At 41.0% G+C, this 16,668-nt stretch overlaps 1 protein-coding gene across 1 annotated transcript in view; it reads right to left on the minus strand.

The window, feature by feature from the left end:
* The window catches only part of COL16A1 (collagen type XVI alpha 1 chain), a 286,423-nt gene that overhangs the window by 200,001 nt on the left and 69,754 nt on the right, over positions 1–16,668 (minus strand). The window contains exons 5-6 of the mRNA XM_070949755.1: positions 9,338–9,461; positions 6,702–6,977 (exon numbers count right to left, since the gene is read on the minus strand). Coding sequence (XP_070805856.1) covers positions 6,702–6,977; positions 9,338–9,461 — 400 coding nt within the window. The remainder of the gene's footprint in view (positions 1–6,701; positions 6,978–9,337; positions 9,462–16,668) is intronic.

Here is a 16,668-nt window from a genome sequence, read left to right on the forward strand (position 1 = left end):
TACAGTGAAATGGTAGTTTTTTAGGAAGGATGCAGCACAGTCCAGAGATAGGAAGGAGACAAGAGGTGTAGAAATGGATCAGAAACAGAAGAAGAGATTTTAAAAATCCACTCTCTAGTCTAGAATCTCCCAGGGTATAGCCCTGTGATGGCGAACTGATGGCATGCGTGTGTCACGCATAGCCATATCAATGGGCATGCGAGTTCCGCTGCAGCGTGCATGCGTGCACCGGCCAGCTGATTTTCAAATCTTCTGGGCCCACCAGAAGTAGGGAAACACACTGTTTCCTGCCTCCAGAGGGCCGGGGGGGGGGGGGAGGCCTGTTTTTCTTTCTCACCTGGCTCCAGAGCCTTTCTAGGAGTCTGGGGAGGGTGAAAACGGCCTTCCCCACCCTCCTGGAGGTCCTCTGGAGGCCAAAAACAGGCCATTTAACAACTTCCGGAGGATCAGAAGGCCCGTTTTTGCTGTCCCCAGCCTCCAGGGCCTCTCTAGGAGTCTGGGGAGGGCAAAAACGGCCTCCCCCCCCGGAGGTCCTCCGGAGGCCAAAAACTGCTTGCTTAACAACTTCCGGTCCCACCGTGGGGGCAGGGCACATAGAATTACGGGTGTAGGCACACGTGCGACCCCTCCACGACCCCCCCTTCTGGCACGCAATGGCAAAAAGGTTAGCCATCACTGGTATAGCCTTTAGTAATAGTAATAAAAGTTTAGTCTAGCAAGATTCGGTCTGCCATACGTAAGCAAATAAAGAATTCAACTCTGGCTGAGTTGTTCCCTGTCATCATGTTAGGTGCAAAGAATCAGGATCATTTCTACAATTGCAGCATGGATGATTTATTCAAATCTGCATGTAAGGATCTGGTTAAGTAACAGTCAGCACTAAACTGGTGCTAGATAAGGGTCGATGGAAGTCAAGAGGCGCTGGACTTGGGTCTCTGGCGGCAAGGATTCTAAACTGATGACACATTTAACTCCACTTCACAGCTCTGCCTGGTCATCTTACACAAACATTCTTGGGTTTAGTGTAAAGGTTGGTGACTTGAGGAGCTGCCCTTGGTTCTCTCCTAAAATGGGTGTAGCCCAAGTAGACAAGTCCATTTAAACTAAATGAACAATACGAAAATCTAAGCACACATGCAGAGACCCAATCACCTCTATCCATACATTTTTGCATGTAAATAATGTCAGGCTATTTCCACACAATATGCTTAACCACAATACATCCGTTTTCCAGATTAGCATTAGTCCAGGGCTGGAAAGGTCTTACAGAAATAGGATGTGATACAATAGTGCCAAGTCAGAGACCTGGCCTAGTACAAGCTTTCTGAAAGCTGCTTGATTTATCTCAGAATGCACTCTCATCAAAATAGCTTAGTTTCTCGTTAATTATGCATTGGATGATCAGCTCAAATGCTTTCACAATCGCTTCCTGGAACCACACGGTTAGCGCAATTGGATTTGTTTTTTCTTTATAATTATGCAGATTCCCTTGCCTGACTCTTTAAATTTTTCTGCAGCTTTGAACCAACTCCCTGCAATTATTTTTACTGTCTTGTGCATTTTAGCAATGCTTGAATTGCCCTAGAAGGAATTTCATCAGTATTATTTAAGCAGTTTTAGTTTTTCTTGAAATTCCTCAAATACTTTGCTTTCCTTCAGGAAACAAAATAGATTCACCTAAACTTCTGCTGAAGCAGGATTCTAGGACAACCTCAAAAGATTTAGAGAAGGACTTCTGGTTGATGTCATGGCGAGAATGGCTTGGAAAAGAGCGAGTTCCGCCGAGCCCCACAAAATCCAGCTGGTAATTGCTATCGGAAGACCCTACGGGGTCAAAGCCACCTTGTAGGGGTGGTGAAGAAAGGAGAGGCCCTTTGTGGACCTCTTGAAGACTTTTAATATGAATTAAATTGCAAATAACTAATCTTTATTGAAACTGGCTATTGGATTATGGATTTGAAAGACTGGAGGAACCTAGTGGATTAATTTGGATTTGGATTTTTAAGGCTACTTGACAGAACATTCTACGAGGCAAAAGAAGAAAGGTGATAGAAGAGAAGAGAAAAGAAGAAGAGCTAAATAAGGTTTTAAAATTTGGACGATTGGGAAGATATGTAATTGGAAAATCACAAGGCTGTAAAGTACTAAAGAATTTTAAAGATGATAAACTTAGGGGATTTGGAGGTATAATTATGGGATTGATTGAATTTTATTATGTAGGAGTTTTTAAATATTGAAACTTTGGAACAAAAGAGGTACACTAAGTAATCTTTATTAAATTGTCACAAAATGGATCTACAGGGGAAAATAGAGGCAAATGAGAAAAAAAACTTGATGCTTAGATATAAAGAACAATAAGGAGACAAAGGGATAAAGAAATGAGTGTAGAAGCTACTCAACAACTGGGGGAAAAAGATGAACATGATATTCAGGAAATAGATGAGAAATTAGAAGAAGCAGTGGAAGGAAAAAACCAAAACGAGATGCAAGAAGATAAAGATAATAAAGGATTAATAAGTAGGAATCAATTGATAATTCCTTAAAAGCTAATAATAGACCAGAGGAAAAAAAAGAAAAATCTCTTTAAAAGAAAGAAAGTCTTATTGATGGGTATTCGAATAATACAGCAGAAAAGAGACAAAGGGCAACCTGAAGGGAATGTTCAGTAGATATAAAAATATCAAAAAGAGTTATAAGACTCCAAGAGAGAGAACTAAAAGGGTGATTAAAAACTCAATAAACGATGGCACTCCAAAAAGGTTAAGAGATGATAGATAATGATAAAATATATTAATAAAAGAAAAAATAGAAAATACAAATAGGGAAAATAGTAGCATACATATTAACAGATAATAGAATCTATTAGAATTAAAAATAAGCTAAATTTAGTAGGTGGAAGTTTAGGATTAGGTAATCTAATTGTATTATTAATATTAATAGTGTGTTAAAGTATAGTGTGAACTTAAACCTTTAAGGATTAGAAATTATAGGGATTTTGAGATATATTCCCGGGATTGATTAAATTTTGTTAATATTTGGCCTTATTAGTATTGCTAGTATGTACTTTGGGAAGCTCACACTGCACAGAAACCTCCAAATTTCTCTAAAATGTTCAGCAAAATGTGATGGCAATTCCTGATGAAATTTAGCTCTCATAGATGTCTAACTACTACCATTCAAAGCATTTAAGATTCTGCCTCCACTTAATTCTGTCTTGGACTTGTCCATGGTTTCTGCATATACAGGTAGTCCTGTACATGTACATATTGTACATATATAGGTAGTCCTCAATTTACAAGAGTTCATTTAGTGACCCTTCAAAGTTACAACAGCACTGAAAAAAGTGACATGACCATTTGTCACACTTACGACCTTTGCAGCATCCCCAGGGTCACGTGATTTACATTCAGATGATTGATAACTGACTCACATTTATGATGCTTGTAGTGTCCCAGAGTCATGTCATCTCCTTTTGCGACCTTCTCATGAGCAAAGACAATGGGGAAACAAGATTCACTTAACAACCATGTTACTAATTTAAGAACTGCAGTGAGTCACTTTAACAAATGAGGTGAGAAAAAGTCATAAAGTGGAGCCAGCTCACTTCACAAATTTCTCACATAACATAAATTTTGGCCTCAATTGTGGCTGTAAGTTGAGGACTATCTATCGAATGGTCTAGAGCAAGGTTGTCAAACTCCTGGATGCGTCATGCACTGGCCACACCCACGCCTGGTTTAGCAAAGGGGAAAAAAAGTCCCGATACGTCATGTGATGCTGCCATGACGACACATGTTTGACACCCTGCTGTAGAGCCTCCCAAGCCCAGATGGGACATTCCACAAAAGATTATGGAAATTAACAAGACTAGGATCCTATGGGAGTTGCAGAACAAATGGACAGGCAACTACTGGCCAATCAACCAGATATTGTGGTAGCAGAAGAGGATCAGAAGATAGAGGTGGTGATGGATGTGCCAAGAAACAGCAACATTAGGAAGAAGGTGTATGAGAATCTGGAGAAGTACCAAGGCCTGAACAATGATCTGGAGAAGATGTGGAAAGTGAAGGCCAAAGAGGTCTCAGTTGTAGTAGGACCACTCGAGGCTGTGATTCCTAAGATGGGAAAGTGGCTCCAATAGATCCCAGGAAGAATATCAGAGCTGTCTTTTCCAGAAAAGCTAGGAAAATAAACCTTAGCTAGGAACAGCTAAGTTTCTGCACAGAACTCTCAAACTCCCATGCCTCTGGTGGACGATCCAAAATTGAGGAAGACAGACCACTCATAAGAATGAGAAGGGAAATGCATTGACAGTATATTAAATGATGATATTAAATACCATCAAATTATGAATTAGGAAATCAATTATTAAAAGTATCATAAAATGCAAGAATCAATCAATCAATTCCAGACTCAGTAAAACTGATGGTGTCTGGAAAGTGATGATCAACAAGCAGAAATATTTGAGCATGTGATGCAAGAAGACAACCAGCTAGGGAAAAAAAAATATCTTGGCGAGAGTGAAGGAAATAATGAAGAGGTAGGATTAGGTGGATGGAAGAAAGAAAATGACAGGAATGATCAAATTTACTGGTTGTCACTGGAGACAAGTTGAGATGTTGGGCGTTTACAATCACCAGCGATCAAGCCCAGTTCAATGGCTCATAATTAAGATGATAGTAAAGTAAAAATAAATCAGTCATGACAAAAAGACACCTGCTTAGTTGCTAGACTAGATGGATTAATGTTCCAGATAAAATACTGAAATGCTGGGCAGCTTCCTTTAGTTGGTCAATTTCAGAACTGCAGAAAAAACAATTGTTATCAACCTGCCTTCCATTGAGGACCTGTATACTGCACGAGTCAAAAAGAGGGCTGTGAAAATATTTACAGACCCCTCGCATCCTGGACATAAACTTTTTCAACTCCTACCCTCTAAATGACTCTATAGAGCACTGCACACTAGAACAACTAGACACAAGAACAGTTTCTTCCCAAACGCCATTCTGGGAGTTGAAGTCCACCCATCTTCAAGCTTCCAAGTTGAGAAACACTGCTCTAGAGCTACATTCCTTTTGAAATTCATCCTGCCCCAAGAAAAGTTGCCACCACATTTCATGCATCATAAAAAGGAACAAACAAAAACAACAACAACAAACAAAACTGGAGAAAATTTGGAGCTGCCTTCTCAGATTTGAAAATGTCCATACAAATCCAGAACTTAAAGAAAACACTTTTCAGTTTCCAGCAGATGCTACCTCTCCTGAAACTTTCTGGGGCTATATGGCAAGACGCAAGAAGTTTTTGAAGATTTTTCCTCACTTACAAAAGGGGAGAATCATTCAAGGAAATGGGAATATTTTGCAAATCTGTGGGTCTCCAGGTATTTTTGATGACTGTTTCAAAGGGGAAACAACCACAATTAAGAACAGAATTTCCATTGCTAAGCAAGATGGTTGTTAAATGAATCGTGCCCAATTTTATGACTTTTTTTGCCATGATTGCTAAACAACTTACAGCAGCTATTAAATGAATCATGCGCTTGTTAAGCAAAATCAGCTTCCCAGAAGCCAGCTGGGAAGGTTGCAAATGGTCCAGGATGCTGAAACCATCGTAATTTACATGCCAAGCACCCAAATTTTGATCATGTGACTGTGAAGATGCTCAGTGGTGGGATTCAAGTAATTTAACAACCGGTTCTCTGCCCTAATGATTTCTTCCAACAACCACTTTGCCAAACTGCTTAGAAAGTTAACAACCGGTTCTCCCGAAGTGGTGCGAACTGGCTGAATCCCACCACTGGAGATGCTACAACAGTTGTAAGAGCAAGGACCAGAGATGGGTTTCAGCAGGTGCTGACCAGTTCTGGACAATCGGTAGTGGAAATTTTGAGTAGTTCAGAGAACTGGTAGTGAAAATTCTGACTGGCCCCGCCCCCATCTATTCTCTGCCTCCCAAGTCCCAGCTGATCGGGAGGAAATGGGGATTTTGCAGTATCCTTCCCCTGGAGTGGGATGGGAATGGAGATTTTATAGTATCCTTCCCCTGCCATGACCACCAAGCCATGCCACGCCCACCAAGCCACACCCACAGAACCGGTAGAAAAAAAATTTGAAACCCACCACCGGCGAGGACCCATCAAAAGTCACTTTTTTCCAGTGCCGTTGTAACTCTGAACATATGGCTGCTAAACATATGATTGTGAGTTGAGGACTACCCGTATAAGCAATGTATCAACAACTATAGAGTTTATGTCTTTGTACAGCTAATATTGGTCTGCCAAGAAATAAGACTAGATGCCCCCAGCTTCTTTCAGGCCTCTGTGTCTTTTATCTGTAGTTGTAAATTAATTATTCAATTACTCTGTCACTTTATATGACTTGAATACTCTAGCATCCAGGCTCTTAGCTCTTGCTGGCTAGGAGCCTAATGATTACTGTATTTCTGTTAGCAAATCAAGAAAACCAATTTGAATCTCTTCAATTGTTTTGGCTTAATTTTTTTCAGCTAAGCATTAGCACCAGAGAAGCTACATTGAAGCCTTGTGACTGCAAGTTGTCCTCTCTCTTGGAGGGGGAAGCAAAATAGCTTGCCCAGTTTGGAAAAAAATATGGTCAGCTCATCTTAGAGATGTACAGTATCTCCTAGCCACAGGATGTTCACATGTGCCCACCACCATCACTGCTGCCACTGTGACTCACCATCACCGGAGTCCCATGCACTGCCTCCAGCCCCACGAATGCGTTGCCTTCGCTGACCAACCGCTGGCGCAGCTGCAGAGGCTTTGATGAGATGTAACTGCAGTCGACATGGACCGAGATCACCTGGCTTTGAATGCTGACTGCCATTTTGTGCCACTTCAAGTCAAAAAGGGAGGTGATGCCTTTGCCAGCAAAGACTACGCCAATCGCTTCCCCGTGACGGTCCTTGGCCTGGAACTCCAGACTCCGCTCTTTGCTGTTGATCCCCAGGGAGAGCTGAAAAGATAAAAGGAAGAAGAGAGGGTGCTGAATAGAAGGATGAGAGGGAGGGAGGGAGGGAGGGAGAGAGAGAGAGAAAGAGAGAGAGAGAGAGAGAGAGAGAGAGAGAGAGAGAGAGGGAGAGAGGGAGGGAGAGGGAGAGAGGGAGAGAGGGAGAGAGAGAAGGGGGAGAAAGGAAGCTGGAAGGCTGACCTCTTAATGGAGAGAAAAGGACAGAATTTTATGAGATCTGATAAATCCAGAAGACTTGCAAGTGATCTTCAGCTTATGATCACCATTGGGACCAGATTTTCCATTACTAAACAAGGTGGTTGTTAAATGAGTTGTGCCCACTTTTTATGACTTTTCCCCCCAAGTTTGTTAAATGAATCACCTGCAGTTGTTAAGCAAATCCAGCTGTGAAGGTTGAAAAGATTGATTATGTGATGGTGAAACTATCGTAATGACATGTCAAGTGCTGAATTTTGATCCTATAAAGCTAAGATGGTTGTAAGTGCGAGAACCATCCTTGCTGCAGCCATTGTAAATACATCCCAGGTGCCTGGATTTTAACCAGGAGACAGTGAGAGTGACTTCTGACCGATCACTTACGACCGTTCAAATTTTTCACCTAGCTGAAAAAGAAGACTGATGACCTGATCCAAAGTTCCAATGGTTGCCACCTCACCCCTTTGGCTACTTGAGCAGGGGCCTCCAAGGTCCCTTCTATTCCATTCCATTCCATTCCATTCCATTCTACCCTACCCTACCCTACCCTACCCTATTCCATCCTATCCTATCCTATCCTATCCTACCCTACCCTACCCTACCCTACCCTACCCTACCCTACCCTACCCTACCCTACTCTACTCTACTCTATTCTATTCTATTCTATTCTATTCTATTCTATTCTATTCTATTCTATTCTATTCTATTCTATTCTATTCTGCAACATGGCCGCATTTATAGCCATTTGCATCATCCCATGGTCATGTGGTCATATTTTACAACTGTTATGCTAAAAACAGGCACTTTCAGCAAACCCACGCCCATGACCATGGCAATCATTATATGACCACTACATTTGCTTAACGATCATCACAAAAAAATCATAAAATCATGTCGGTCACATGACTTTTTTGTTTTACAATAGTTACGACTTACAACTGTAATGGCCAGGTCCCATTATAGTTGTAACTCCAAGGACTACCTGTAGTGATATTTTGCTATAAAAGAAATTTAACCTAAATTATAATTAAAATGAGATCTTAATTAATAACAAAAATCCTTAGAAAAACAGGGAGAGTTTTGTTCCGATGACAATATTACCTGGATGAAATTTATCAGGTTCCTTTTTGAACACTTTTCTTGCAAATTAACTTGGTTTAATCTGTCTAAATGTTATATATCTGGTCATAAATATATAGCAATAACAGGTAAGGAGAGATGACTGTTCTATGTTTCTGCATCATTTTTTAACCTATGTAAAAATGACTGATTTATGTGAATTTTCTTTAATATATGCATGCTTACCAGCTCTTTTCCTTTATATAATGCTTTCGTATACACATTTTCCTTAATGTAATGCATGTTAATGCATAACTTAGTATTCAACCTGCCTTGTAAAATTCTGAAAAGGTTACTTGATGCCTGACAGTCTACGGAGATTCTCGGTCATCCAGGTCATGGTTGTCCCAAATGTGCTTTTTCAAGAGGCAACTGGATTTTCCTGTTGCCTCTTGAAAAAGCACCTTTGGGACACTGATGCCTGACACATTTGAAGGTTACCTGATGCTTAACTGATTTGGAAGACAGCAAGCTGGGCTAAGTTCTCCACCCCACACCGAGAATATTCCTTCTGCATCACATAACTGGTGAATTCTCCATCCTGTGAAGGTCAAGACAGGACATCGTTCCATCTCTCGCTTTGATGGAACAGGCTGTGGTGGACTCTGCAATTTGTGTTTCAGCACCTTGTGGGAACTCAGCCATTATATTAGTGTGAACAGGGTCACCACACTCAGTGACAACTTTTCTTTCTGGGTCCATTGCACAATGAATAAACACAACAATCATACATTATTAACTCAAGTTCAAGCATGTATAAACTATATGTTTATACATGCAAGCACAATCCCATTGGCACCATTAGAGCTGAAAGGGCAAGGGACGAAGCAGATCAATCCTTGGCTAATTCAAGGAAGGAAGGAAGGAAGGAAGGAAGGAAGGAAGGAAGGAAGGAAGGAAGGAAGGAAGGAAGGAAGGAAGGAAGGAAGGAAGGAAGGAAGGAAGTTTAACAGGTTAGCTAGGGGGAAACAACTGGAAAACAATGGATCAGAGAGGCGATGGAAAGACTAGACCAAGTTAGATGGTTATACCTGGGGGTATCCCTGAGGGTCAGTGATCTGGAAGAGATACCAGTTCTCTTTGGTAGTCTGCTTCTTCAAGAGTAGAGTGATGATCAAAGTGAATTCATCGGGCAAACCCCGGGGGAACAGCTGTCTGGGAATAAAGAAAAGGACAGAGATGTGAGTAGACAAGTCTTCCTCTTTTGGAACATTTCATCAGAAGAGTTACTCAGAAGATACAACCGAGTTGCTGACCAAGTCCAATCACTAACTATTAGATCAGCCTTTGATATCTCCAGAAATTTTTCTACAGAGTCTCAGAAAAGATTTATTGATTGATTGATTGATTGATTGATTGATTGATTTAATATAACTTATATGCCGCCCTATCTCCATAGGACTCAGGGCAGCTCACAACAATTAAAACAAGCCAATAAAAACATAAAATACAGACATAAACAAATATTAAAACCCATTAAAATAATCAAAACCCCCCTCAGTTCAGGCTAGGCACCGCGAACAGCCATGTTTTTAATTTGCGGCGGAAGGTGCGGAGGTCAGGAGCCAGCCAGAATGTCAGGTATGCTTCCTTCAAAATCCAGGAAAGAAAGACCCAAACTCCATATTTTATAGAGATTAGTACTTTTACTGAATATGAAATGATCGCAACCCAGGTAAAGCCGGAAGTGAGCAAAACGCGCGAAATAGCATCTAGATAGCATTCCCCCCCCCTGTGTTCATCATCCATCATCCAATCCAAAGGTCTCCCAAAGGTCAGGTGGAATCGCCTCTGCCAACATCATCCATCAGGAATTTGTGACGGTTGGTCTAACGCCTCCTTTGGAGAATAAGTTTCGTTTCTTGGAAAGACACCTCCTGCGCTCTTCCCTCCCCTCGCCCCCCCTGACTAGTTCCCCCCCTCCGTTTCTTATGGCAGCTGAAGCAGTGAAAGCGGAGGCTGACACAGTGCCACAGAGGGAGTTGATTCCAAAGGGTGGGTGCGCCCACAGAGAAAGCTCTACCGCTGGGGCCACCAGCCGACATTGTCTAGCTGACGGTACCCGGAGCAGGCCCTCCCTTTGGGAATGCACCAGGCGATGGGAAGCTGTTGCTGGTTGCAGATAGTCTGCCAAGTATCCTGGGCCTAAGCCATGTAGGGCTTTATAGGTCATCACCAGCACCTTGAATCTCACCTGGAGGGCAACCGGCAACCAATGTAAGTCGCGCAGGAGAGATGTAACATGGGAGTATCGGGATCTCTTTCCTCATAGCCTAACATACTTAAACAAAAGAATCAGGGGAGAAGAATCCTGCAGATGGATGTGTGCACATTTTGAAATTTTATTTATTTGTATTCCATCCTTATTATTTTTAGAAGTCCAGTAAGTCAAAGTGACGAACATATCTAATATTCCTCCCACCTCCAATTTTCCCCACAACAACCCTGTCAGGTGGGTTCAGCTAAGAGAAATTGATTGACCCAAAGCCACCAACCTGGCTTTTATGCCTAAAGTGGGACTAAAACTCAGACTTTCGGCCATCACCAGGAGACATTGAGTTGTATTTCCTCCTTAGGCATGAAAAGTGGTTGGGTCACTCACTCTCTCTCTCTGCCCAGACTTTGTCACAGGGCTGTCTTTGTAAGGGAACTAGGAGGAGGAAGGAGCATTAAGTTATGTTTGCCAAATTGCATTATTTATAAAATAATAAGATAAATAAAATAAAAAATGATAAAAAACTAAAAATGCACAAGGTTTTTAACTTTTTAAAAAATTAATAAATATATATTAAAAAGACAAAAGCTATATTATGGGATAAAAACAGTGGTGAAATGCAGCCGCTTCTATCCAGCTCGGGCGAACAGGTAGCGCCAGCGGTGGGAGGCTCCGCCTGCCCACCCACCCAGACATCATCACGTCCTGTTTTTGGCCTCTGCGCATGTGCAGAAAGCTCTGTGCATGCGTGGAGGAGATGTACACGCTCACATTTGCGAACTGGTAGCAAAGATAAGTGGATTTTACCCCTGGGTGAAAATATTAAGTAAGTGAATGAGTGAGTGAGTAAGTAAGCAAGCAAGCAAGCAAGCAAGCAAGCAAACAAACAAACAAACAAACAAACAGTAAACCATAAAAGGGATCTAGGAATCCTAGTGGACAACCACTTAAATATGAGCCAACAGTGTGCTGCAGGTGCCCCAAAACACAGTCCTAGGTTGCATCAACAAAGAGATGGAATCCAGATCATGTGAAGTGGTAGTACTGCTTAATAATTCTTTGGTAAGATTACACTTGGAATACTGCATCCAGTTTTGGTCGCCACGATGTAAAAAAGATGTGGAGACTCTAGAAAGAGTGCAGAGAAGAGCAAAAAAGATGATGAGAGGACTGGAGGCTGAAACATACAAAGAACGGTTGCAGGAACTGGGTATGTCTAGTCTAACTGAGCCATGGTGGTGCAGTGGTTAGAATGCAGTATTGCAGGCTAATTTAGCCCACTGCCAGGAGTTTGATCCTCACCAGCTCAAGGTTGACTCAGCCTCCCATCCTTCCGAGGTCAGTAAAATGAGGAGCCAGATTGTTGGGGACAATATGCTGACTCTATAAACCACTTAGAAAGGGCTGTAAAACACTATGAAGTGGTATATAAGTCTAAATGCTATTGCTATGGCTAATGAAGAGAAGGACTAGGGTGACATGCTAGCAATCTTCCAATATTTAAGAGGTTGTCACAAAGAAGAGGATGCCAACCTATTTTCTGAAGCCTCTGAAGGCAGGACAAGAAGTAACAGATGAAAACTTATGAAGAAGAGATCCAACCTAGAGCTAAGGACAAATTTCCTGACAGTGAAAACAATTAATCAGTGGAATGGCTTGCCTTCAGAAATTATGGGGACTCCAACACTGGAGGTTTTTAAGAAAAGATTGGGCAGTAATTTGTCTGAAATGGTATAGGGTTTCCTGCTAATCCAGGAGGGTTGGATTAGAAGACCTCCAAGGTCCCTTCCAACTCTGTTATTCTGTTAAATATAAAAAGACCCCATAAGAGTTAATACATGGCTAACTAAATCTATCAGAATATAAAATACTCTTAACTAAGCAAGTCAAATACTCATTAAGGCTGGTTTGAGGCACAGGTCATCATCTGGCAGATTTTAATCACTGCTGCATAAAACCTGGCATGATTGTATGTTATAGCAGGATTAGTGTCTGCAAGCAACAGGGAGGTACAAAATTGACTTGTTGCACCCTGAGTATTTATATAGTATTGGTGAAATGAGGCTAGTATGAATGTCTAATTCATACTAAAGAAGCATACTATGTTGTTTCTGTGTGTCCAGAGTCACAGGGACATAGTCTCTCCAAATAGGGAATTTTCCTGTCTTCTAAACAGCAGAGAGAAGGCATGAGTAGAAGGACAATCCAAGATCATGTGACAAATTGCAGTTTGTCTCTCTGCTTCTATCCATGACTAAACCTAGGGGTGGGGAACGATGGCCCTTTTATGACTTGTGAACTTCAACTCCCAGAATTCCTGAGCCAGCCTAGATAATTCTGGGAGTTGAAGTCCACAAGTCATAAAAGGGCCATCGTTCCCCTCACCCCTGACTGAATGTCACCTTCTGTCTAGCAAACCCCAAACAAACATCTTCCATTTTAAGGACATCAGCCATATTGGATGCAAGGAAAGAGGCACACTGGTCTATTGTGATGTCCACTTGTTTGAGGGGAATTTATTAAAAAAAGTATTGTTGTCAAATCAATCAGAAACACTCTAGGTTTATTTTGGGAGGCCCTTTCAACTGTCAAGGTTGTGAATGAAGGTTGCACTCATTTATTTCTTTGATAACTGTTCTGCTTCTGGCAACTGAAGAAATCCAACATTTAATAGGAATGATCTTCTTTTAATCAAGACTGGGTTTTCATTGCTTAATGGCAAATCATCTTTCTTCTTCTTCAGGATTTAAAAAAGGGACACCTGAGATAACATGCCAATTTCCTTAAATAAAATGGATCAAATGTATTTAAAGATAGGTGCTGATTCAACCATGTACCATCTCATTAGCCAGTCATGTCAAGCTCCAAAATCCAGGAATGACATGCTGAGTTTCTTCTAAGCAGTCTCTTTTTTATTGTTCCTCACCAATAGACAGACATCTTGCCCATACATACAACTTACTTACTTACTTACTTATATACATACATACATACATACATACATACATACATACATACAACTACTTGCATATTAAAGATATATTCTGCGAGCTTCTAGAAAGGAGCTGTCCTAAACTTCTTTTGCCCAATCAAACTTCTTGCTCCTCTGAAATGTGGCCCCTCCCTCCTGGGAATCCAGACTACATTCCATCACAGGCCTGTAATAAATACAATAGTGGCCAAAATTGTGGAAACCTTTTGGTAAAAGTGTATTTTTGAGGTTTGATGGCTAATAACACCCCCCCCTTTTTTTTTTTTAGATAATCCTATTCCACTGCTGGAATGGCCTGGGAATAGCCCAGACCTTCACCCAATTGCAAATCTATGGAGCCAACTAAAGAAACTTGTTAGTCAGAAGCAACCCAGCAATAAAACCCAGTTAATAGAAGCCATCATTCAATCTTGGTTTCACATTATAACAGTTGCAGAACTAAAAGACTTGGTTCACTCCATGAGAAGACGTTGCAAAGCCATAATTCATGCTAAAAGTTACCCAACCAACGTGATAGTTTTTGTATATCTTGTTTTTTCTATGGTGATAATTTTTGTATATATTGTTTTTTCTATGTGTTTCACTTTTCTTCTTTATACTGTAACTGCTATTCTAATAGCAAATCCTTCATGAAAGTATTGCATTACATTCTTGATTAAATTATCTTTCCATTGATATATAATTTTATGGTACTACTCCCCCCCCCAAAAAAAGTGGTGTTATTAACTAGTTTTAGAAAATACACTTTTCCCAAAAGGTTTCCACAATTTTGGCCACTACTGTACTTCTGATCTGGCCATCCAATCATGTCTTCCTCTAAGCCTGAATTCCAGGGATATTTCATTCATTCGGAAGGGGCTTTACTAACACCCATAGCCACTGGTGCCCACAGAGAAGGTCAAAAAATGCAATCTGGCAAATGTGGTGCTATGATGCAAGTCTTCCTTCCCCCTTTGTACATATGTCAAGAGGGCAAGACTTGAATTATGAGGCACATCTGCCATCTTGCTTCTTTTGACCTCTACTAGCAGATGGTGTGGCTAATGCTCATACTTAAATATGGAATTGTCCAGAGTGGGGACCCAGAAGAAGAGTCCTGCTTCATTTTATCTTTTATTTTTCTAGGCCATGCACATGTTGAAAATTCCATAGTTATGCAACGACCAAAAGTGATGTATGAATCACATGGGAAAACCTTTACTTATCATCCAAGGTTTAATCTAAGTGAGTTATGTCCATGGTGGAAATGCTGTTAGTTTTGCAACTGAACATGATCAATGTGTTCCAGGAGCCAACAGAACCGAAAAGCCAAAGGCGAAAAGTTGAGAGGGGCAATAAGCAAATTTAACAAGTACATCAATAAGTACATCAGGAAAAGGAAGTGGAATTCTATTTAACAACTACCAGGATAATAGAAGAATCCACTCTAAATGTGAGGTGGATAAAGGAAGTGCATTAAACTGCCCTGGGACAAATATCATCAGTGGATGAGGTCGGGAAAATTGAGATGATGCTCACAAGAGTGTGATCAAGGTTCCACCCATTTTTTATGTGCATCACACAACCAATGCACATAAAGATCTTCAATTGCTCCATCTTGGCTATTCTCCTGACTTTTCTGACGACAGCCTGTGGACAACTCTGCCACACCAAATCCCCCCCCCCTCTCTCTCTCTCTCTCTCTCTCTCTCTCTCTCTCTCTCTCTCTTTCTCTCTAAGCTTGGAAAGGTGTCAGAGCCAAGCTCTCAGGAGGTCTGGAGCAACATCTGAGAAGGTGACAAGGATGTCTTCTCATTTCCCAGGCCAGTCTCATGCAATGGCAGGATATCTGATTTCCTTGTTTTTCTCCACTCTTCAGGTCTATCTTTCTGTTTGGATTTTGATGTCTATTGAATTATAATTCCGCATTTTGTATTTGCTTTCATTCCTCATGTGAGTTAGCTCTGGAAAGTGATATATGTAGAAAGACACATTCAGAAATAAATGCGAGAAATAGACTCCTTTCTCATCACCGCGTTGTTATGCCAGGATATTATGAAAGTCCCTTCTGTGGTTGGTAACCAAAAACAATTTAGAAGCCCTTTCCCCCCCTTCCCATCTAAAAAACAATATTTTTGAAAGATGATTATAATGAGGTCATGGCAGTTCAGAATCTAAAAAGCTATCCAATTGTTTTTTTGCTCCAGCAGCTACCGCAGCTACTAACATCTGTGTTTGTTTCTCCAGACATTCAAAATACGTCGAAAACCAGACAGAATTGGGAGATTTGGAAGCCAAAGTGAAGAAGGATCAATTTCCTCCATGGAACATTTCCTTCTCTTGCAACATTGCCGATTAGCGATGATCCATCCTGGGACACAATCAGCACCTGATATTTATTCCAAGCTTCTGCACCACAAACATTCCCAAGCACCACCTGACCTTGACAGGGAAGACACAGTCTCATCAAGCCAATCCTATCTGGATTTGACCACCATGGAATTCCAATATTACCAGTGTTTCTCAATCTTGGCAACTTGAAGATGTGTGGAGTGGACTTCCGGGGCTGGGAAATTTTGTGAGTTGAAGTTCACATATCTTCAAGCTGACAAGGTTAAGAAACACAGTTAGATTCAACTGGGAATCCAAATAGCCAAGATAACATAGAGCAAGGTGGCAGTGGCAAACTCCCTGGCTATTCTAACAAAGGTTCAACTCAGACTTTACAATTTTAGAAGATGTCAGCACCTAGCCAAGCATAGTTGATCCTAAAGTTAAGTGGGATTATGTCACATTAATGGAATACTTGGTTGGCTAAATATGATTAGATACACACATGGAATTTGTCTCTGGTACAATAGCTGTCCATGTACATACAAAGCAACAGAATCATCATCATCATCATCATCATCATCATCATCATCATCATCATCATCCCAATAAGAGGAGGCAGAGTAAAGAAGATAATAAGAAGGGTAAATATGGCCATACTACACGGGTAAATATATACAGATATTAGACAGCACTGTGAGAATTACCGTGTTTCCCCAAAAATAAGACCCAGCCTTATATTTTTTTGAACCCTGAAATAAGTGCTTGGCCTTATTGCCATGTGCTCAAAAGCCCGATTGGGCTTATTATCAGGGGATGTCTTATTTTGGGGGAAACAGGGTAGG

This window comes from Pituophis catenifer, unplaced genomic scaffold (genome assembly GCF_029215685.1).
Source record: "Pituophis catenifer annectens isolate HBS135680 unplaced genomic scaffold, rPitCat1.0.hap2 SCAF_9, whole genome shotgun sequence".
Classification (NCBI taxonomy): Eukaryota; Metazoa; Chordata; class Lepidosauria; order Squamata; family Colubridae; genus Pituophis; species Pituophis catenifer.